This window comes from Euleptes europaea, chromosome 4, assembly GCF_029931775.1.
Source record: "Euleptes europaea isolate rEulEur1 chromosome 4, rEulEur1.hap1, whole genome shotgun sequence".
NCBI lineage: Eukaryota > Metazoa > Chordata > Lepidosauria > Squamata > Sphaerodactylidae > Euleptes > Euleptes europaea.
In genome coordinates this window covers 114,954,729-114,979,078 of record NC_079315.1, presented here as the reverse complement: position 1 = coordinate 114,979,078, position 24,350 = coordinate 114,954,729, and the positions used below count along the sequence as shown (strand labels likewise).

Sequence of the window (24,350 nt, the reverse complement as noted above, 5' to 3'; positions counted from 1 at the left end):
ATGCATAACTCCAAGGAACAACCGATTCAGACGTGAGTGAAAGGACCCATGCGTACACGACCTGGGAGGAGCTCTCCAGGGTCTCTCTTTCTCTGACCTTCCTCCTGAGATCTTTTAAAGAAAGATCCCTTTCTGCAAGCAAAGCATATGCTCTATCACCGAGATGGAAACTGGCAGGAATAATACGTACTTCTCCCTTTTCAATTCTCGGCACCCATAAGTGTTTGGGGGGACAAGATCTTGAAGGTTGTGCGTTTTTTTTGGGTTGTTGTTGTTGGGGAAACAAGGTTCGCTTGATGAGATTCATCAGGCCCTCGTCAGCTGGCTTCCCTCAATCGTCCCTAAATGACAGCGACATCACTTCGATGCAAGAAACAAAGCTAAGAACATAAACGTTTAAAGGGTTTAATCTCGTCTGGCACTGCCTTGTTTTCCAAAAGGGCAGGCCTGAAAGCATCGAGACGAACTTGGAAAAGGAAACTTGCGTCCAAATGAGTGCTTGAGGGAAAAGAAAAATTACCAGTGAAAAGGATTCCGTTCTGGAAGCTCTTTGGACAATATTTGGTTTGGTTTTAACACGTTCTGTAAGCACTTGTTTATATAAGCCATTCATGCTGAGAATTAGAAGGCCCTGCACCTGATACTGTTTTCCATTTATTTACACGGTTTAACCCAAGCGTTAAGTGCTGTTGTGCGTTTTTCACGTCAATAAGCCAGGGTTTGCGACTGAACACACAGTCAGCGAATCGCAGGTTCCCTGATGGATGCATGTGTTTTTAAACAGCGGCTGCCGGCCATGATGACTGAAGGGAACCTCCTAGGGTTGCCAACCTCCAGGGGGTCTGAGAAAAATATGCACAAGTACTACTGGGATAGTAGTGAAAATATAGTACTAGGCTCAAACCAATTAATTTAAATAATACACAAGCAAACTATGCAAACATATATTGTGAACAATGTGTAACATCTACAGACAAGTGAAAACAGCAGTGATAGTATGTACAAGCAAATCTAAGATGGAAAGTCTTTTTCAAGGTAAGTAAGAGTCTTATCTCTAGGTTGTTTTCTTCAAAAAGCTACACGAGGAAGGCTGAAAAAGTCCACAGTAACGCGGTCCGGATGCACACTAGCGTTTCACTGCAAAATTGCAGCTTCATCAGCTGGAATCTTCATAGATATTAATTGGTTTGTCTTTGTAGATGCAATAATAGCAATCTAATACAGAGAGAATAATTCAGTCTTGTTGCACCAAAAAGGCTGCTCAAAATGGCTACTGAATTATTCTCTCTGTATTAGATTGCTATTATTGCATCTACAAAGACAAACCAATTAATATCTATGAAGATTCCAGCTGATGAAGCTGCAATTTTGCAGTGAAACGCTAGTGTGCATCCGGACCGCGTTACTGTGGACTTTTTCAGCCTTCCTCGTGTAGCTTTTTGAAGAAAACAACCTAGAGATAAGACTCTTACTTACCTTGAAAAAGACTTTCCATCTTAGATTTGCTTGTACATACTATCACTGCTGTTTTCACTTGTCTGTAGATGTTACACATTGTTCACAATATATGTTTGCATAGTTTGCTTGTGTACTATTTAAATTAATTGGTTTGAGCCTAGTACTATATAACCTCCAGGGGGTGGCTGGAGATCTCCCGCTGTTACAACCGATCTCTAGGCGATAGAGATCAGTTCCCCTGGAGAAAATGGCTGCTTTGGCCATTGGACTCTATGGCATTGAAGTCCCTCCCCTTCCCCAACCCCACCCTCCTCAGGCTCCACCCTAAAGACCTCCCGCCGGTGGCAAAGAGGGACCTGGCAACCCTAGAACCTCTGCACTCAGAGGCAGTAAACCTCCGAACCCCAGTGCTAGGAAAGAACATCAGGGGAAGGCCTCAGCCTCTGTGCCCTGTTGTTGGTCCTCCAGAGGAGCTGGCCGGCCACTGCGTGAGGCCCCTTTCAAAGAGCCTTTATAATCCATTTTAGCAGTAGGGTTGCCAACCTCCAGGTACTAGCTGGAGATCTCCTGCTATTAAAACTGATCTCCAGTCGATAGAGATCAGTTCCCCTGGAGAAAATGGCCGCTTTGGCCATTGGTCTCTATGGCACTGAAGTCCCTCCCCTCCCCAAACCACGCCCTCCTCAGGTTCCGCCCCCAAAAACCTCGTGCCAGTGGCGAAGAGGGACCTGGCAATCCTAAAAAGTTTGGGACCTCTGTGCTAGACCAATATAGCTATATTGCCAGCTTTCAGATACAGCCCATAAATGGATTTACTTATGCTGGATGAAACCCTCGTCCCAATATCGCTTTACTCAGAATCGGGCCAACAGAGGATAATTAGCGGCTTAGAACGGCAATGAGAAAGGGGCCTGAGACAGGATGCTGGAATAGAGGGACCGCTGTTCTGATCCAGCAGGGCTCTTCTTATGTCTGCCCCTTAATACATTACAACGGTCACAGTGCAGGGTGGGAGGGGTCGTGGTTTGGTGGTCAAGCACCCACTTTGCATGCAGAAAGTCCCAAGTTTACTACCTGGCGGCTGCTCATCAAAGGATCTCATGAGGAAGACCCTCTACCCAAGAGAGCTTCTGCCAGTCTGAGCAGGAAATCCTGAGCTCTATTTATTTATTTTTATTTTATTAGTTTTGTATCTGGCCCTCGCTCCCCGGCCAAGGGCGGCTCACAACATATATGGCCTGTGGTGTGACTTTGAATCATAGAATCATAGCATTGGAAGGGACCACCAGGTCATCTAGTCCAACCCCTTGCACAATGCAGGAAATTCACAACTACCTTCCCCCCCCCCAAACACCCTAGTGTCCACTACTCCATGCCCAGAAGATGGCCAAGATGCTCTCTCATGATCTGCCTAAGGTCATAGAATCAGCATTGCTGACAGATGGCCATCTAGCCTCTTCTTAAAAACCTCCAGGTAAGAAGAGCTTACCACCTCCCAAGGAAGCCTGTTCCACCGAGGAACCGCTCTAACTGTTAGAAAATTCTTCCTAATGTCTAGACAGAAACTCTTTTGATTTAATTTCAACCCGTTGGTTCTGGTCCAACCTTCTTGGGCAACAGAAAACAACTCGGCACCATCCTCAATATGACAGCCCCTCAAGTACTTGAACATGGTTATCATATCCCCTCTCAGTCTTCTCCTCTTCAGGCTAAACATACCCAGCTCCTTCAACCTTTCCTCATAGGACTTGGTCTCCAGACCCCTCACCATCTTTGTTGCCCACCTCTGGACACGTTCCAGCTTGTCTACATCCTTCTTAAATTGTGGTGCCCAAAACTGAACACAATACTCTAGGTATCTGAAAAAAGTGAGCAGTGGATCACGAAATTTCATACCCTGCCAGAAATTTTGTTACTCTTTAAGGTTCCACTGGACTCCTACTCTTTTCTACACAGTACTCTAGGTGAGGTCTAACCAGAGCAGAGTAAAGCAATACCATCACTTTGCGTGATCTGGACACTATACTTCTGTTGATACAGCCCAAGATAGCATTTGCCTTTTTAGCTACCGCATCATACTGTTGACTCATGTTCAGTGTCTGGTCTACTAAGACCCCAAGATCCTTTTTGCACACACTACTGCTAAGACTTGTTATGGTCAAGGAAGCTTCACATGTTCTTGTGTTCAGGGGGTTTCTCATATACCAATGGCAGACAATATTCCACAGCATTCTCGAGGGCGGTTCATGTCCCACCGGCAGGGAGAAGTAACAGTTTTGGATCCACCCACCAGCCTCGATCATTACCAGCCGACTCCTCCCAGAAAGATATCCATAACGGGACAACAGCTGAAAACGGACATACTTTCCAGGGCATCTTCAATTTCTTCATGGATCTGCTTAAGCGTCCCATCCTTCAGGAGTTTCTCGGTAAAGATGTGGGACGGGACCAGTTCCCTCATGATCTCTCCATCCTCTTCGGATTTTGCTAGCCATTTGTCGCACGGAAAGGTGGTTTTCTCGGAACCCTGGTGCAAAGAGGAAACAAATAAGCTTTTTAGTACCAGAACAATACTTGCACCCGGGGCTGACCTAGATTATGGGGTGAAAGTTCTGATAGTGGGCAGAGCTTGCTTGGACTCAGTTCATTTATTTAATTTTGAACATTCGACTAAATCGACTTTTCAGATCCTGCTATAGGACAGTTTAAGAACATAAGAAAAGCCCTGCTGGATCAGACCAAGGCCCATCGAGTCCAGCAGTCTGTTCACACAGAGGCAAACCAGGGGCCTCTAGGAAGCCCACAAACAAGACAGCTGCAGCAGCACCATCCTGCCTGTGTTCCTCAGCACCTAACATAATAGGCCTGCTCCTCTGATCCTGGAGAGAATAGGTATGCATCATGACTAGCATCCGTTTTAACTAGTAGCCAGGAATACCCCTCTCCTCCATGAACATGTCCACCCCACTCTTAAAGCCATCCAAGTTAGCAGCCATCCCCACATCCTGGGGCAGGGAGTTCCACAATTTAACTATGCATTTGGAGGTCATTAATTCATAGGGCCACTATAAGTCAGAAGCAACATGACAGCCCTTAACACACACACACGCACACACACACACCTTGTAGTTGCTCAGTCCCTGCATGTGTCTTAAGGTAGATCAGTTTTTTAACTGCACAAATATATATATTATATATACCAAATCCAGTTGTTGGTATATTTGGAGAGGCTGTGGCCCAGAACACATTTATTTATTTAAAATATTTACACATCACCTCTCCAGCAAAACAGTCCATGGCAGTCCCAAGAAGCAAATCAATAACACAACCCTTACACAACTATAATCTCAAACCAAGCAGAACAACCTACTGGATGCAATCCAGTTTTGGTCTGTGATGGAAGCTCGCTGGGTGACCTAGGCCAGGTCGCTCTATATCCTCTTAATCTACCTCTCAAGGTTGTTGTGAGGATTAAACACTGTAAGCTGCTTTGGGTCCCCAGCGGGCAGAAAAGCAGGGTATAAATGAAAAATGTCAATAAATAAATAGCCTCGTCCATCAACTGCCCATATCCCACACTGTCAGAATCACTGCATTGCTATCCAATGCGATTCTCAAATGAACACACATGAAGCTGCCTTGTACTGAATCAGACCTTCAGTCCATCAAAGTCAGTATTGTCTATTCAGACCGACAGCCGCTCTCCAGGGTCTCAGACAGAGGTCTTTCACATCACCTACTTGCCTAGTCCCTTTAACTGGAGATGCTGGGGATTGAACCTGGGAACTTCTGCATGCCAAGTAGAGGCTCTACTGCTCAGCCTGAGCCACAGCCCCTCCCCAGGGAACAGATATGAACACATGAAGCTGCCTTATACTGAATTAGACCCTTGGTCCATCTAAGTCAGCATTGTCTACTCAGACCAGCAGCGGCTCTCCATGGTCTCAGACAGGGGTCTTTAACATCACCTACTTGCCTAGCCCCTTTAACTGGAGATGCCAGGGATTGAAGCTGGGACCTTCTGCATGCCAAGCAGATGCTCTACAAACTGGGGCCACAGCCCCTCCCGTTCTCATCTGCATGATGACAGAACTAAAATGCCCTGATCTGCCTGCCCTTCCCTTCAACATCCAGCACAGAGGATGAAATATAATTATGAGACGTAATTGGCAAGCGACAGCATGCCTTTAGCTCTCGGCAGTGAATTCGGCTTGCCCTGCCCAAACGCAACCAATTTAGCCTGACCTCGTTTCTCCCCGCCCTCCGGGAACACAGACACATCTTAACAGTCTAATCAGGTAGCGTGGATTTCCAGAGATCGGGCAGCTTATTGCTATCCCATGGCAGGCCGTAGCATCCTGCAGCGGATGACGGCACGATGGAGCGGCACTTGACTTCTCTTGGCTTCTCCTCCTCTTCCTCGTCATCGCCCAAATCCAAAAGCTCAGCAAGAATACCCATGTGGCTCTCTGAGCTCCTAGAGGCACACGATGCCTGCTGCTCTTCTGGGTTGCAAAGAGCTGGTTTGACACCGAGAAGGAATGGAAACAGAAAGGCCTCAGGCCAAGGGAGCTATCCAGAGTGCTGACTCTAACCGTATGCCAGAAGTGGCAGATTAAATGCAATCTAGCTCTCACAGTTCCCTTGCGCTGCGGTCTCCAGTCTAACCATTCTTCCTAGGTAGCCCTTCTTGTCTCCAGACTCTGCATGAGGCATTCGCCCCCCCTAGGAACACAGATTCCTTCTCAGTGGGTGCAGAGGAGAGCGACGAGATGCTCAGGGGCCTGGAGACCAAGCCCTATGAGGAAAGGTTGAGGGAGTTAGGAATGTTTAGTCTGGAGAAGAGGAGGTTGAGGGGAGACATGATTGCTCCCTTTAAGTATTTGAAGGGCTGTCACTTAGAGGAGGGCAGGGAGCTGTTCCTGTTGGCAGCAGAAGATAGGAATTGCAATAATGGGTTTAAATTGAGAGCGGAAAGGTACCAGCTGGATATTAGGGGAAAAATTTACAGCAAGAGTTGTTTGACAGTGGAATCGGCTACCTAGGGAGGTGGTGAGCTCCCCCTCTCTGGCAGTCTTTAAGCAGAGGCTGGACAAGCACTTGTCAGGGATGCTCTAGGCTGGTCCTGCATTGAGCAGAGGGTTGGACTAGCTGGCCTGTATGGCCCCTTCCAACGCTATGATTCTTATATTTGATTCTATCATTCTTTTTTCAGCTTCCTGCTCCCCCTGCCTCTTCTTGGTGCCTCTGCCCTGTCCCTGATCCATTCATTTTTTTCTCCTCTCCCCACTGATTCTCAATTAACAGCCTACCCTTCAGCCCCTTGCCACTCATCCCTTGGCCCCCTGAGCTCCTCAGAGGCCCTTTCTGCTCAGCTTCCCCTCCCATAGCCTCATTACAGCATGGCAAGAGAAGCCCAGGAACCAGCACAGGAGGGAGGCGAACAATCCGGCAGGTTCTGCCAGGGAGATCAAAGCGTCTTAGAGACAGCCTGCAGAGGCTCATGTACAGAGTCAGGCCTTCTTCGTTCCTAGAGCTGATGTTTTCCTGGGTTTAGGAGCAATTAATCACTCTCCAGCTGTAGTTCCTGGAGTGCAAGCCAAGCGCACTCTGCATCTTCCAGCTTACATGTCTGCTCTCAGCTGCTTCCTGTGTGCTTCCAGGGGTGTTGGGGACTTGGGGCTCAGAGGCTGATCCACTGTCCTGAGGTCAGGGGGTACCTCTGAACTTCCTGACAGCTGTGCGTCTGGGAGTGCCTGTGGTTGATCTTCTGGCTGTGCCTCTGAGCAAGCAGGTTGATCCCCTGAAGTCGACTGTGGTCTGTATTCACAGGCCTCCTCCTCCTCAGAATCCTTGCTGGCCCTATGCCCAGGCTGGGCCATGACAGACACCTTGCAACCAGACCCTGAAATTCTCCCCAGGTCTCCACTGGAAAGGACATGAACTTGGGCCCATAACCCCCCAAGGATCGCACTCACTCTGCAGGAATAATGATGGCAGAAAGCCTGGGTTGAGATGGCACAAAGAAGGCCAACCACCAGACTGGCTGTGCGCAACCCCTCTGTGGATATAGAGCCGTGCTCTGAGAGAAGTACTTCCTTGCAGGATCCTGGGAGCACAGCGCAGCATCTGCAGCTCCAACACCTGCCAGCAGAGCCAAAGGGATCAATTACTTTCCAGGATTGTTAATCTAACACCAGGGAAGACTACCTTGCTGGATCAACTGGTCCACTAGATGCAAGCCTGTGTTCCAGCTGCTTGCCTCCAGTTCCAGCACCTATTGATACTTCCATGCCTTTTTTTTTTTAATAAATTTTTATTGGTTTTTTAAAACTATAAATTCTTCATAATTTTAACAACAATGTAAAAATAATATCACAATCACAATTACATTAATTGTTGTCTTGATTACCATTAAACATAAAAAATAAATCGACTTCCCCATCACCTCCATCTACCTCTTAATGAAGTGTTATTATCTTTCGTTAACATATTCTGATCCTAGTATTAATCTCATTCTAAAGTTTCATGTTATATAAAATGTTACATTCTGGATCAGAGTAAAAAGTAACCTTTCATTTTTCCCAGATCTTATACATTATCACAATGATTCCTTCAATTCTCCCCTTTTCCCTAGTTTCTCCAACTCCACCAGTTCTAACATTTAAATGATTTAATCCCTTTATTCTGAAACCTTTGTCCCTTTCCATTTGGCTGCATAAGATTGCAGCCAGTATAACATAAATTTAATCATATTAAACAACATCCTCTCCAATATTTTAGGGATATTTCCTGTTTAATTGATCTTATTTCAGTGTAAATCATATCCCAAATCCATATCACAAGTCCACCCCTTATAAAAAAAGAGAAAAAACCAATATCCTTAGTACATTCCAACATTTTCCTTAAAGTAATAATCACATATTCCAGTATACTTTTATATCAATTGATAGTCTATATAAGGAGGACTTGTTTACATAATCCCAAAATGATGTCTAAATCTTGATTCCACTACATCGTTAATAGCCATGCCACCCATCCACACTGTCAAAGCCTTCCAATCCAGCAATCATATTTAAATCAGTCCTTTAACCATGGTCTAATACTTCCTTCTGCAACTGAAATAAGTCAGTCAGGTATGGGAACAGGATTTCTTTATTCTCTCTCATTTCCTCAGACAGGGTGCGTGTCCAAAAATAATTCTTTCTGGGCTTCATTTCCATCATGGCTTCAATCTGTGTTCCTTGACCTGCTCTCTTCTTCCTTATATCCACACGTCCTTCCATGACTTTTTTAGATGAAAAGTCCATTTCTTGTATGTCTGATCTCTTTGTCACCAGCTGGTTACCTTCTTGGACTTCTGTCTTCTTCTTTGTATCCTTGTATTCTTCCATGACTTTTTGGACAGAAGAATCCATTACTTGTATGTCTGTATTTGTGGCCATCATTTGAGTTTTCATGACTTTTATGTCTTCTGTAACCAGATCCAACTTCTGATTACATATCTGTGATGATTGGTCAAGAGTCATCATCATTGAAATCAGTTGAGCCATCTGTGTTGATATCTGTTTTACTTGTTTAATTGTCGCCTCAGAATGTTTAGCAAGCATGTCCTGTACTTTTTTTTCCATGGTTAAATTCTGTAAAGTTTCCTTTAATTTCATAAGGGCAGGGCTATGAATTTAGCCAGATCAGGGAGAGGTTCCAGACATTTACATATGTAACTTAGTTAAAAAATTGATGGTCATCTAGCAGGAGTCCATTACATGTAGTTGATAGAGAATATTTCATTGACCAGCTTAATATCTTTTTTGGGTTGAAGAAGTGAGTATTTAAGCTTAAAATAACTTTTTAAAGTTGAAAATACCAATGAGTTTTACCAGACGCTCTAGATCGGCAGAACCAGGAAGTATTCTAGGAGTTGCCTAATCGCGGACCTTCTATCGTCTCTTCTCTATGGTTGTTACCTTCAGGAATGGTTTTGGTGTAACACGAGTAAGACGAATTTCCGGTCCTACGACCTTCTTCCTGTTGATTTGCTTGTAGAACAATAGAGAGGGATATTGAATGAAGCACAGAGTCTTCCGGTCAAGAAATCCTCTTTGTTGTAAAACGTGGCTGGAGGACCTTTTTTACCCCAAGCAAATTCTCAAAGGTTTCTCCCTCCCCTTCCTTTAAGAACGCGTCGGATTGGCAGATCTTACGTCAATCATTCAAGCTCGTTGTTTTAGTTTAAGTTGATCAGTTTGATAAGGCTCCTGCTGCTTTGTCTGATGGATCTCATGCAGCAAAATCATCCAGTTCAATTAAGGGAGGGAAACGGTTACCAGGAATGTTTTCTTCAACCCCCTGTTATTCGATAACGCCAGTGAAAAGCGAAGGATTCATATCTACTCACTTGGGCGTCTGGAGGTGAGGTTTTAATCTTGATGTAGTCCTTATGATGTTTATAAGGTGCTGGGGGGTAGATTCTAAAGCCGAAGTTGCGCGCTGGCGATTTCAATCCCTTCGTGCCCACGGGATCAAACGTCTGAAACTCCGGGGGACTTAATAAAGCTTCCTCGGAGTATTCAGGAGATCAAACCGCATATATGGCTGCAGGGAATTCCTGCTTCTCAGCCCACTTGCAAGGGCTGGATTGGGGTGCGGTAAAACACCCCAAATTACACGCAAACTTGGATTCTCCCCAGGAGCCCCTGGGAGGACGTGGCAATCAGCCCAGCGTCAGCACCGGAAGTCTGTATTGATACTTCCATGCCTGAGGGCATTGCTCCAGAGGAGACTTGATTGGGCCTGCCTGCAGATTGCAGGGCAGGAAGGATTAGAGCTGCTGCTGTTGCCCCAAAGCCCCTTGATACTGCATGCACCATTCCATCACTGGGGCATCTTTCTGCCTCCCAGCTCAGCAGAATGTACACCTTCCAAGACACATTCGTGACTCCCAAACTCATTTCTGTCTTGTGTTTTTAATGCTCTGTTCTGGAGGGCATTGCTTGACTGCTGATCTCTGATTGCTGTGCAAATTGTAGTTTCAGAGGTGATCAATTTCTTTTATGGGGTAATCTTTATTGCCTTGACTTGGATAGTTTTCAAAGGCAAGAGATGAGCAGAGGTGCTTTGCTACTGTCTGCCTCTGCATAGTGACCCTGGACTTCCTTAGTGATCTCCCATCCAAGTGTAACCAGGCTGACCCTGTTTAGCTTTGAAGAGCACACTTCATCTCAGTAGCCCTTGACAGTAACCCTTGGTTATTGACCATAACCCAAGGTTATTGTCAATAGCCTTGGCAATAATTCAGATGTTAGCTAACAACATATTATGGAGTGGGAGGGAAAGGGATTGATTGGCTGATGGAAAGGGGCAGGTCTAAAACCTCCTAGTGAGCTCTTGGCAGACTTAAGATGTGCACTGGAAATGTCATGCCTTTCATTCCCTTCACTGTGGTTCTGCAATAGTCTCCAATTCCCACCTGTGCTTTACCAAGCAAAACAGCCCACACCTGCTTCTGGCGAACACAAGAAGGCCATGCTGGATCAGATCAAGGTCCATCAAATCCAGCAGTCTGTTCACACAGTGGCCAACCAGGTGTCTCCAGGTATGCATCATAACTAGTATCCATTTTTACTAGTAGCCATGGATAGCCCTCTCATAAGAACATGAAATGAATGCAGGGAACAAAAGTTGCCCTCCACACCCACCTTTCCATTGGGTAGAAGCCTGCGCACCTCCACTTTATGCAGATGCCACCCCGGATTGATTCCCGCACCATCATGCCCTATGCGAATCTTTTCAGTAATGTCTCCGATGTCCTCCAGCTGGAAAAAAAAATTAAGGGCAGGGGGGGAACATGACAAAGTGAGCCTGGCTTCATGTTCTCGATCCCCAAACCTGTTGTTCGTTCCTTTCCTTCATCTCTTCTTTCCTCATGGGACCAATCTCGGGCAGAGGTTCTCAAGGTGTCCCAAACCCAGAAGCATGTTAGATATCGTTTCTGTATGGCTAGCTGAGGACGTTGACAGAGCCGCTGAGCTTGTGAACTGGGCCACTAGGATGTGTGCAAGTGAAGGAAACTTGACAAAATCTACATGAATGTAATGGCTGATTCAAACATTCAGACATTCAAGAACATTCACTACACTGAGCTCCGATCTTGTTGCAGGATGGAGTCTTTTCTCCGGTTGTCACTGTCAAGAATTGCAAGTCATGGCATATCAGAAACTGAAAGCTCAGGAACACACTGCATCCTGGGAGACTGCCTTGAGCTGGTTAGAACAGGTGGTAACCATGGCTGATGAAATAAGGTGAAATAGGAGCAATGACTAAGCAATGACTCAGCTGTAAGCTGATTGGTTCCTGAAGCCTGTGAAAGGTATAAATGTCTATTACCCTGTGACTGGGTGTGGGGAGATTTTGGTGGAAGTCAAGAGTGTTGGAGATTGCTGTAAATAATCTGTGCACTGTAAATAAACAAACACTGGTTTTTGTAGCTTGGCGTTTCTGGATTGTATCCTGAGGACTCTAATCTAATCCGCTAGCTCCTTGAGACAGTCTCTGGGTGATGGGGGACCACTGAGATATGGGCAGTGATACACATGAAGCTGCCTTATACTGAATCAGACTCTTGGTCCATCAAAGTCAGTATTGTCTACTTAGACCGGCAGCGGCTCTCCAGAGGTCTCAGGCAGGGGTCTTCCACATCACCTACTTGCCTAGTCCCTTTAACTGGAGATGCCGGGGATTGAATCTGGGGCTTTCTGCATACCAAGCAGATGCTCTATCACTGAGCCACAACCCCTCTCCTGTTGCGCTGTCGAATTTCCTGCCTTTACTGTCGATCAAAAATTTGCAACTAGGGTAGATCCACCTGGCACCCAGCTCTGAAAAATTAATCTCAAGTGAAAGATAGATAGAGCCATAATGGTGTAGTGGTTAAGAGCCATGGTTTGGAGTGGTGGACTCTGATCTGGAGAGCCGGGTTTGATTCCCCCACTCCTCCACGTGAGCGGAGGAGGCTAATCTGGTGGACAGTGTTTGTTTCCCCACTCCTACACATGAAGCCTGCTGGGTGACTGAGCTAATCACAGCTCTCTTAGAGCTCTCTCAGCCCCACCTACCTCACAGGGTGTCTGTTGTGGGGAGGGGAAGGGAAGGTGATTATAAGCCGGTTTGATTCTTCCTTAAGTGGTGGAGAAAGTCGGCATATAAAACCCAACTCCTCCTCCTCCTCCTCCTCTTCTTCTTCTTCTTCTTCTTCTTCTTCCACTGTCTCTTGACTGGCTGAGGTGATGCTCTTAGAGAGCAATCCTAAGTAGGTCCACTCAGAAGCAAGCGCCCTTTTATTCAGTGGAAAGTGTTCTGTGAATCGCAGCCTTAGTCAATGGCTGGGGAGAAGGAAGCATTTAAAATCTCCTTCCTTTATCTGAACACATTTTAACCACACAGGAAAGAAATTATTTTCTCTCTCCTCTGCCCGTTGCAAAGCAATAGCCGGCTTTTGTTCTATACATAGAGACAAAATGCCATGTGACTTTCAAGACAGGCAATGACATAAACCTACCAAAAAAAGAAAGAAAACTCAAACACAACGCAGCTCAAACAGTGTATTTATTACACAGCCTCGCATGTTGCCAGCAAATCACTTCCTAGAAGTGTAGCTGATAATGGTTTTCAAAATGCTTCTAGAACGCCGTCTGCAGAATGCAAAGCAGGCTGGGCAGTAAAACTACTAAAAGGAAAGAAAAGGCAATCCACGGCTCTGGGTGATCTGGTCTCCAAGAATTGTTTTCAAGGTCTATTAAACTTCAGATTACAGATTCTCACAAGTGACAGAAAACGGGCATTTCGCTTTCCTTTTCCTACCGTTCTCCTTCACTTCCTGCCTTTATCCCTCCTCCCCGAGGCAAACCAAGTACTTGTAACTGGAACAAATGCCTATTTTCCCTCTGTTTATCCATGTTTCCACCTCCCTCCACCTTCCATTTTGTGGTGTGTCTGCCTTCAGTTTGGAGATTGTAAGAGCTTTGGGGCAGGGATAAGATTTTATTAAAACTGTTCTCTCCCTAACCCAGGGGTGCCCAACTTTTTTGAGCCTGTGGGCACTTTTTGAATTCTGGCACAGAATGGTGGACGCAGCCATAAAATAGCTGCCAAGGGAGGCGGAGCCAGCCACAAAATGACTGTCACAAGAAGAAGAGTTGGTTTTTATATGCCAATGTTCTCTACAATTTAAGGGAGAATCAAACCAACTTACAATCACCTTCCCATCCCCTCCTCACAACAGACACCCTGTGAGGTAGGTGGGGCGGAGAGAGTGTGACTAGCCCAAGGTCACCCAGCTGGCTTCATGTGTAGGAGTGGGGAAACAAATCCAGTTCACCAGATTACCCTCCGCCACTCATGTGGAGGAGTGGGGAATCAAACCCGGTTCTCCGGATCAGAGTCCACCGCTCCAAACCATCACTCTTAACCACTACACCACGCAGGGAAGAGTGTAAATTTATAACACCTTTATTGTGTCACATCTTTTTACATTACCTCAATGATGAACTGATTCACCGACTTCCTCTCAAAGTACATCCTTCGCTCCCTTTTGTTTTGGCATAAGGATTTCTGTCGAGTGCAAACCCCATCAGCTCCGTACAGGATAATGAAAACATCCGCGTCGGTGCCAGCTCCAAAAACGTCACTCGTGTAAACAGTAACCTCGTAGGGAACAACTGCAAAATGGGCAGGAAGAGCAGAGAATGTGCCAAGGCAAAAACCACAAAGGACCATTTTTGCTTCTCATTGGCCATTTACACAGGGTTAATGCTGATGCTCCCCTTCTGGATGCACACCTTAACGTGGTGAGGGGGTTTGTGAGTGTCAGGGAAGCTGAGAGCAATACCGTAAGGGGTCTAGACTCTATCAAGAGACTAAACTCCTAGCAGAGTCACTCAAGACGGAATGGTCACAGCTGAGACACCAAAGATGCATCCACCCCCTTAAGGGATCAATGGCCACATCCGCAGAAGAGAACAGGCAGTTCCAATGGGGATGGGGGTAGAGGAATCCCTGAAGGTTAGCTACTGGGCAGCAGCAGTAGTGGAAGGTGACACTGGCGGAAGATCTTTCGTAGACAACGGCAGTGCCACTACGGCTAACTCTGGTTAGTACTGCGCAGAAGAAGGCACTGGTAAACCACTTCTGACCAACCTTTACCTTGAAAACCCTATGATGAGACAACACACAATGCTGATGCTCACTCAGAGCTCATTTTTTAAATGAAACCTTTAAAATGCCTATTCACTGTCCCGCCACAAAAGGAGAAATTCCACCACCCCCACAATTGCCTACTCCTTCGTTCCTTCGTTTCCATAGCCATTAGCAATCGCCGCTTGCATAGCTAACACGAGGCTGTGATTTTGCATGCTTCCTTGAGGGGATTCTTCGAGGTGGGGGTGGAGCAAACACAAAAAGGTCATGTTAAAGGGGTTCTTAAGAAATGCAAAGCAGGTATGCGCCGGCTTTGCAGTCACTTCTTGAATGACGGTTCAGCGTGAAAAACTAAAAAAAACATGCCGGGCACTTCAGCCTGGAATGCGCTGCTAATTACCAAGCATAAACAGCCACTGTGAACAGTCAAACGACATTTTACCAATCCAGTCAAAGGATAAGAACCCCAAACGTTTACCCAAAGTCGTGTTTTGATGCCCCTTGTGGTGAGTGAACTAGAAAGTGGGAGTAAAGGGGGTAAGAAACTCATGGCAGGCTGCAACATGGCTCCATGCGGCCCTTTATTGGTTTTTTGTTTTTAATTTAAAACATGTACTTCCCACCTTCTCTCTTTAGCCCAATAGTTCCCAGACTTTTCAGGCCACTGCCCCCTTGGCTCCACAAACTCAACCCCAGTGCCCCCCTACCCTATCCTATAAAAAGCATTATTCAAAATAGGGGTTTGCATGACTCACTAAAGGAGATAAGAACAATACAAAACAGTAACAATTAATTGCACATCTATTCAAAATCAAATTAAAACTTTTTTGTTGAAATGTATTCAACAAAACTGAGGGTCTTGATCCAGTGGTACCAGCTCGTAAAAGTCTGAAAAAAATTCTGATAGTTTCCACCAAATTTGCCAGCATGGTGCATTAGCTTGATCGATTGTAAATTAGTGAACAACACAGTTGAAGGGGCCCACCTCTAGCGCCCCCTCTGCTGCCCCTTTGACTCTTAGTGCCCCCCTAGGCAAACCCACCACCCCCTCCCCCGCGGATGGTACTGCCCACTTTGGGAACCACTGCTTTAGCCTCATGGAGGCTACCAATGCAACATTAGGAAAAACCTCCTGACAGAGTGGTTCCTCAGAGGAACAGGCTTCCTCGGGAGGTGGTGGGCTCTCCTTCCCTGGAGGATTTTAAGCAGAGGCTAGATGATCACCCAAGAAGAGATGGACTGACTCAATAAAGGAAGCCACAGTCTTCAATTTGCAAGATCTGAGCAAGGCTGTCAAAGATAGAACATTTTGGAGGACTTTCATTCATAGGGTCACCATGAGTCGGAAGCGACTTGACGGCACTTAACACAAACACACACACACAGATGATCACCTGTCAGCAATGCTGATTCTGTGAAATTAGGCAGATCATGTAAGTGAGGGCACAAAGGGGTGATGAAGAAGAAGAGTTGGTTTTTACATGCCAACTTTCTCTACCACTTAAGGAAGAATCAAACTGGCTTACAATCACCTTCCCCTCCCCACAACAGACACCCTGTGAGGTAGGTGCGGCTGAGAGAGTTGTGACTAGCCTAAGGTCACCCAGCTGGCTTCGTGTGTAGGAGTGGGGAAACGAATCTAGTTCACCAGATTAACATCCGCCGCTCATGTGGAGGAGTGGGGAATCAAATCCGGTTCTCCAGATCAGAGTTCTTAACCACTACACCACACTGGCTCCCAGTCAGTGCTTGGGTTTCTTGGCCCTTTCTTGCATGCCCAGGGTAATGCCGATTGCCACTTTGGGGTCAGGAAGGAATTTTCCTCCAGGCCAGATTGGCCAGGTATCCTGGAGGGTTTTTTTGCCTTCTTCTGGGCACAGAGTAGGAGGTCACTGGGGGAGTGGTAGTTGTGAATTTCCTCCATTATGCAGGGGGTTGGACTAGATGACCCTGGAGGTCCCTTCCAGTTCTATGTTTCTATTATTCTTTCTAGGGTTGCCAACTCTGGACTGGGAAATTTTCGGAGGGAGCTCAGCAGGGTTGTCATGCCATAAAGTCCACCCTCCAAAGCTGTCCCCTCCTACAAGAGAGATGACCTCCGAAGTCAGAAAATCAGTCGCAATGCCGGGAGAACTATGACAGCAACACATTAACCAGATGGAAACAAGCCCACAAGTTCAAAACAAAATGGTTAAAAACAAATACGAATTAAAAATAATGATTTTGACACACAGACATGTTTCGAAAAGCTGCCCAGCTTAGAAACAAGGATGTAGATTTAAAGGACAGCCGAATCTGCCAAAGCTGTTTGCCCTCCCCCAAACGCTCTCTGAAACAGACCTGAAAGGGGTGTCACAATGTTGGTGTGACACTCTTGGATCCCCCCCAGAACTCTATGATAAAGCCATAGAGGGTTTTTTTTTGGGGGGGGGGGAATCCCAGAGTGTCAATGAAGGTTCCTCTGCATAGGGCTGCCACCAGTGGGAAAGGGAGGGGGCAGGGCTGGAGAAATGACATCATACCAACAGTGAGCCACCATGACATGGGGGGGGGGGAATCCAAGAGTGTCACACCAACATGGTGACATCACTTTCAGGTCTGTGCAGGAAGTGACGGTATGATGTTATGCCATCGGCATAACAATGCTTTCCCCACCCATTTTTCCTATGCTGCCCTCCCAAACTTTGGCGGGGACAGCGGGCATTTTTTGGCTGCGTCCGCCATGCTATATCAGGGGCCCAAATGCACTCGCAGACTCAAAAAGGTCGGAGACCCTCGGTCTACAGTCAGTGTCACGGTGCGGTTTTCCCAGCCACATGCCCTACCGTGCAAATTTAACTGGGATGTGCAATGGCATATGAGACTCTTCCTTCGTGGCGACAGCCAAACGTTCCTGCAATGGGTTCTTTTCTTCCAGCCAACTAACTATATCTGTGAGGTTAATGTCCGGAAAATTGGATTATGGTTAGAAGCACCAAGTATTCATTTAAGCAGAGCGACCATGTGGAAGCCCGCTAGGGCGAGAGTATCCCTTCCTGGCCTAGACTGTCTAAGACCAGCTCATTGTCAATTTTGAGGCCAGGGATGAAACTACATTAAACATTTGAGCTTAGTATGAGTATATTGCAGCTCAAGATGTAGCCAATCCTGAATCACTTGGAAATAGGGTTGCCAACCTCCAGGTGTGGCCTGGTGATCTCCTGGAATTAAAACAGACCTCCAGTCCGCAGAGTTTCCCTGGAGAAAATGGCTCCTTTGGAGGGTGGACTGTATGGAATTATACCCTTCTGAGGTCCCTCCCATCCCCGAACCCTGCCCTCGCCATGAAGGTGTCCACTCCCCTCTTAAAGCCTTCCAAGTTGGTAGCCATCACCACATCCTGGGGCAGGGAGTTCCACAAGTTCACTATGTGTTAAATTGAGGCCTGAGTTAGGATACTATCTTATAAACTGTATTGTAAGGTTTTGTACTTTTTTATCTTTGCTGGCTGATTGTTTATCGAATGCTGTAAACCGCCCCGGGCCCTGTGACCCAGGGCAGGGGAGGGGTATAAGTCTAAAATAAAGTAAAAGTGAAGTTCTCCTTTCTGCCATTTTACCCTCACAACAACCCTGAGAGGTAGGTGAGGCTGAGAGTGTGTGTGACTGCCCCAAGTTTACCCATTGCAGAGAGTGGGGATTCGAATCTTAATCTGACCCTCTAACCCAGGGGTGGGAAACGTCAGGCCAGGGGGCCATTTAAGGCCCGCAAAATCATTTGGTATGGCCAGTTGTGGGTCCTGGCAGATCTCTAGCTCAGAAGGATCTAAGACTGGTGATCCAGCCCCTCCCGCAGACAGGAATAGCCTCTATTCAAGGCGGATGTGAGTTTGCTTTGCTGAGAAAAGGAACCTTTTTCCCCCCTTGCAGAAGAGTCGTTAGCTATGGAGCTGCTAGGACCACCCAAGAAACTGTGTTAACCCTTTCCCACCTGGGCCATGGAGAAACGTATTCCCTCTGTACTACAAGAGGGCTGGGGGCGGAAGTGGCGACAATGGAGGGGTTAAAGGGGGCAGGGCCAGAATGTGTGTGTGGCGGGGACAAGTTCTTAGCCAGTGTGTCCTCATTTCACCCCTGCAGGCGGAGGTAGCAGGAGCTGGCTGTAGAATCCGGCCTTGACCATGTGGAGCAGGAGCAACGGCGTGTGGCTGGACGGCTATGCCTGGCTGGTGCAACAGACCATCCTGTGCCACCAGGTGGGTGAGTGCTCCACTAGTTGGATGCCTGCCCGCGTGGGCGGGTCATCTGGGGCAGCTGCCTGCTTGGGGCTTGGTCAGCTAATTTTTAAGTTGATAATTTTGTTTGGCCTACGAATGATGTTATAAATATCCAAATGGCCCTTGGCAGAAAAAAGGTTCCCCACCCCTGCTCTAACCACTGCACAAAGCTGGCATTTCTTACTCACATGGGACATAGGTCCTTGACTGAAGCTCTGCAGGGAAGAGGACCCTTTCGATAGAGCCGTCGTCTTCTGTTTTATCCAGCCAACGGCCACATGGGAACACAAGGCACAGACCCAGGCAATGGCCATCCACTTCGACCCACTCCAGAAACCAACCGGAAGCTTTACCTGCAGCGGAAACAAAAAACCCTGAACTTTCCACGCAAAGTGTGTTGGGTGAGCTACGTTGGAGTCCAGGAGCACCTTAGAGACCAACACGTTGGTGCCAAGTTGTTTTCTGTGGCCCCAGAAGGTTGGACCAGAACCAACGGGTTGAAATTAAATCAAAAGAGTTTCCGTCTAGACATTAGGAAGAATTTTCTAACCGTGAAAGCCCCCTCCCCTTTTCTCCACAGGCATGCATTCAAAACAGTTTGTATTGGTTTTAATGGAGGAAGGGGGCAACCCCTTCCAGATCCCATAACTTCGGACCCCCTTACCCGATCTTAACCAAACTTGGGGGTTCTTGCAAGGAGAGTTCCTTCAAGCTACCCTGAACATATGGGACCTCTACCTGCAAAAATGCCCCCCAGGAGCTGCGGAAAGCCACAAAATGGGTTTAATGGATTTAAATGGCCGAATTTTTCAGGATTCTCGAATTTAAAGCCGAATTCCCACCTTTACCGTATAGGGGAATTCGGCATTCGGGTTTCCCCGGCGGGGGAGGGGGAGGCCAATTAAACCCGAACCCGAATTTTCCTGAATATTTTCCCCCAACAGCCCTAGTGGCTGTAGACTTCCGGTTATTATAATTGATCTCCAGGTGACAGAGATCAGTTCCCCTGGAGAAAAGGGCCGCTTTGGAAGGTGGACTATGGCATGATACTCCATAGAAGCCTCTCCCTTCCCCAAACCCCATCCTCCTCTGGCTCCACCCCTCAAAACTCCAGGTATTTCCCAACCTGGAGCTGGCAACCCTAGCCATGCCCATCCCTTTCTCTGTCCCCTCTCCCCTTCTCACCACCATGGACCCTCCATTGTTTATCACTGCACTTTCCTGGGTAGAATCCCCCCCCACCCGTATATGAACAAAAAAGTATTTTACAAACTGGTCAGCATCCATATGAGTGCATATTCATTTATGAGACAGTCTTGTCACAACCACATTGTCTTTAGCGTGATCACCATGAGCAACAGAAGCTTGGAACTAAAGACAGTCCCAGTGACAGGTTAGACAGAAATGTGGACTTCCCTCACAACTTTACTCTCCACCGTTGATCTAGAGCAGTGGTTCCCAAACCTTTCGGGTCACTTTTCCTTGGTTTCACTCAACCCCAAAGCCCCCTACCCTATCCTATAAAAAGCATTAGGGATTTGCACGACTCACTAAAGAAGATAATAACAAAAAAATTGCAGAACAGTAACAATTATTTGCACATCTATTCAAAATCAAACTAAAACTTTCTGGTTGAAATTTATTCAACAAAACTGAGGAAGGGCAGCTGCATCGTTGCAACCTGACATACCTGAGTTGTCATGGCCGATCTTTATTTTCTTCAAGTCTCCAAGGTCCACACACTCCACTGTGAATATGTCAGTCTTCCCTCGTTCAAATTTGTTCTTGTTCGTCTTGGAGGCCATCAAGTAGATTGTTCCTGTTTTGTTTCGATCACAGATTATGGGAGAGGAAGGCAGGGCCCTGTCTTCACCACACTTGCACATCTGGTCAGGCAGTGACCATTTGAACCCCCACAAACAGTGCTGCCAGGTCCCCCTCTTCATTAGAAAGCTGGCCATTTGCCTCACAAGAACATTGGAAGAGGCCTGCTGGGTCAGACCAGTCATCCATTAGGCCAGCATCCTGTCTCACACAGTGGCCGACCAGTTCCTCTGGAAGGCCAATGGCAGGGAATGGACGCTGAGGCCTTCACAAGAACATCAGAAGAGCCCTGCTGGATCAGACCAGTCATCCATCTAGCCTAGTATCCCTCTCACACAGTGGCCAACCAGTTCCTCTGGCGGGCCAACAGCAGGGAACCAGTTCCTCTGGAGGGCTGAGGTCTTCACAAGAACATCAGAACAGCCCTATTCGATCAGACCAGTCCTCCATCTAATCTAGCATCCTGTCTCATCAGTTACTCTGGAGAGGCAACAAAATGGCATAGAGGCCGAGGCTGTCTCCTCATGTTGCCTCCTTGCATGGGTAGTCAGAGGTTTACTGCCTCTAAATATGGAGGGTCCCTTCAGTCGCCATGGCTAGTAGCCACTCCGTGAATCAGTCTAAACCACTTTTCAAGCCGTCTATGCCTGTGGCCATCACTACATCCCCTGGCAGCGAATTCCACATTTTAATCACTCATTGCGTAAAGACTTGGCTGTCCATAGATCAAATGGAAGTGTGCCCCCTGAGGTCTCTGAAGTACAATTTGTCACAGTAACATCACACTTCCATGGAGTGGAACTCCAAATGTGCCAATAAAGAGTGGATACACATTAGGGATGCTCACAACATTTTCCTTAACTGAATTTCTCCTCACATTTTGTAGTTCTGAATCACAGGCATTGTTTCTAAAATGGAGCAGGCATATTAGACATTTCCCTGTCTTTCTCTTTTGATTTCTGGACTTTGTTGAAAGAACGAATGACATTAATTTTGGTTCATGTGTCTTTCCCTCTCCTCTACATTACCAACGCACACTGGTGCATCGATAAAACACAGCAAAACAACAACAACAACATACGGATGCATCAGGATTCTTTCTGTGTGGTGTGCATGGATGGATCAGTAAAACAAGGGTTGTACAATGTAAGGGTTATAGCAATCTTAGTCATAAAAATGTCACAAAGTCTGGAGCCATTATAAAGTATGTTGACAATTTTATTTATGGCTGAAATATAACATCTCCTCATTAAGAGGGAAACACACACAGGGAATTAGTTGCCCATTTGTATGGAAGCCTAAAACAGATGAGGAAGCTTTGCAGAACATAACATACCTACAGTCATAAAGATTTTTAGAAAGACGTGTACATTTTTAATCTGGAACTGTGATTGCTTTGACCACTGAAGAAGGCCATTTGACCAAAACACGTTTGGTCAAAGTCTAATTCTGTGATCTGTCTATTTGGGTTGTTTATTTACATGAACATGTTGGTTCACAAAATCATACAAGGTTGGAAGAGACCACAAGGGCCATCCAGTCCAACCCCCTGCCATGCAGGATCCCACAATCAAAGCGCTCCCGACAGATGTCCATCCAACCTCTGCTTAAAGACCTCCAAAGACAGGGACTCCACCACCCCCAGGCAGCGCATTCCACCGTTGAATCGCCCTCACCGTCAGAAAGTTCTTCCTAATGTTTAGGTGGAATCGTTTTTCTCTTAGTTTAAATCCATTACTCCGTGTCTTAGTCTCTGGAGCAACAGAGAACAAGCTATTTCCCTCATTAACATGGCATCCCTTCAAATATTTAAACATGGCTATCATGTTACCCCTTGACCTTCTCTTCTCCAGACTAAACAAACCCAACTCCTTAAGTCTCTCCTCATAGGGCATGGATTCCAGACCTTTCACCATTCTGGTCGCTCTCCTCTGGACACGCTCCAACTTGTCAACATCCTTCTTAAATTGTGGTTTGTTAGGCTATTGCAGGACCTATATATTGATTTTGGCCTGTAATAAATATATACATATTTTGTATTGATTTAACCCTTACATTGTATAACCTTTGGCCTTGGATGTTGATTTTTTTTCTTGACCTTTGGGTACTTAATTCTGTTGTTTTTAGGATTACGTTCCCCCCCCCCTTTGTTGTTGGTGGATCAGTAAAACAACACACAAAGAGAATCTTGATGCAATTGTACTATACCAATTTACCTCAAGATACCATTTTTGCAGCATTTTATCATTGCATACACGTGCATCATATTGCAGAAAGGGGGAAAATGGAACAGGATCTGAAAGGTGTGGCTAATTGAACACGCTTCAGCTATATTTCATCCCTTCTAAACTACAGGATCGGAGGGAAGGCAGCGTGGTATAACTTGGTCTCATCAGATCTAGGAAGCTAAGCAGGGTCGGTTCGTGGATGGGAGACCACCAAGGAAGACTCTGCAGAGGAAGGCAATGGCAACCCACCTCTACTTCTCACTTCCATTGAAAGCCCCTTGCTGGGGTCACCATAAGTAAGTTGCAACTTGACAGCACATATTGAGGTAGTTGATCTCCCGGCCCTGACCTGGATGTCCCAGGCAAGCCTGATCTCATCAGATCTCAGAAGCTAAGCAGGGTCAGTACTTGGATGGGAGACCACCAAAGAAGGCTCTGCAGAGGAAGGCAATGGCAAACCACCTCTCCTTCTCACTTGCCTTGAAAGCCCCTTGCTGGGGTTGCCATAAGTTGGTTGTGACTTGATGGCTCTTATGTACGTAAACTACAGGATAATGGGGAGGATTTCTAAAACGGCGAATGAGCACCGTACACAGAATACTCCCAGAACAATCCAGGAAAGGAATGGAAGAATCGCACTTGCTCTTAACAGGCTTACAGTGTGAATTTGTATAAGGTAGGACTGCGCAAAAAAAAAAAATCTGTTAAATTTCGGCTTTGGGTTTATTGGCCTGATTTTTTTTGGGAAACCTTAAATAACCCAAATACCCATACTGGTAAATTTGGGCATTCGGCTTATTTCCAGATTTCAGGGGGAAATTGCTCCTTGGGGGTGTGTGTCATTTTTCAAGGCAGAGCCCCCAAATTCACCATGTAGCTTGAACGGACTCTCCTTGCATGACCCTCAAAGTTTGGTGAAGATTGGGTCAGGGGGGCGATTTTATGAGGTCCGGAAGGGGCTTCTCCCCTCCTCCAAACTTCCCAATGATTCTCTATGGAGGAAGGGGGCGACCCATTCCAAACCCCATAAAATCGGATCCCCTGACCCAATCTTCACCAAACTTTAGGGTTTGTGCAATGACAGTCCCTTCAAGCTACACTGTGAATTTGGGTGCTCTATCTCAAAAAATGACACACACCCCAGGACCCAAAAAAGCCAAAATATTAATCAGCTTTTTCCAGAATTCCCTATTAGGCTTCAGCTTTCTCCCCAGGTTTGTGCATTTGGTAAACCTGAACTGGAAATTTACCGAAATGGCTAATTTCGGGTTTATTTTCGGTTCGGATTTATCGATATGCACACACTTAGTATAAGGCCCAATTGCCAGAATTCCTTTTCAACGATACCTAGAGCAACACTCATAGTGTTGAGTGACAGAATAAAACGTGAT

At 46.4% G+C, this 24,350-nt stretch overlaps 1 protein-coding gene across 1 annotated transcript in view; it reads right to left on the bottom strand.

Moving 5' to 3' along the window:
- Nucleotides 1-24,350, bottom strand: part of LOXHD1 (lipoxygenase homology PLAT domains 1) — a 170,337-nt gene that overhangs the window by 50,229 nt on the left and 95,758 nt on the right. Inside the window, exons 25-29 of the mRNA XM_056849078.1 lie at nt 20,598-20,726; nt 19,096-19,260; nt 13,993-14,174; nt 11,157-11,273; nt 3,823-3,985 (exon numbers count right to left, since the gene is read on the bottom strand). Coding sequence (XP_056705056.1) covers nt 3,823-3,985; nt 11,157-11,273; nt 13,993-14,174; nt 19,096-19,260; nt 20,598-20,726 — 756 coding nt within the window. The remainder of the gene's footprint in view (nt 1-3,822; nt 3,986-11,156; nt 11,274-13,992; nt 14,175-19,095; nt 19,261-20,597; nt 20,727-24,350) is intronic.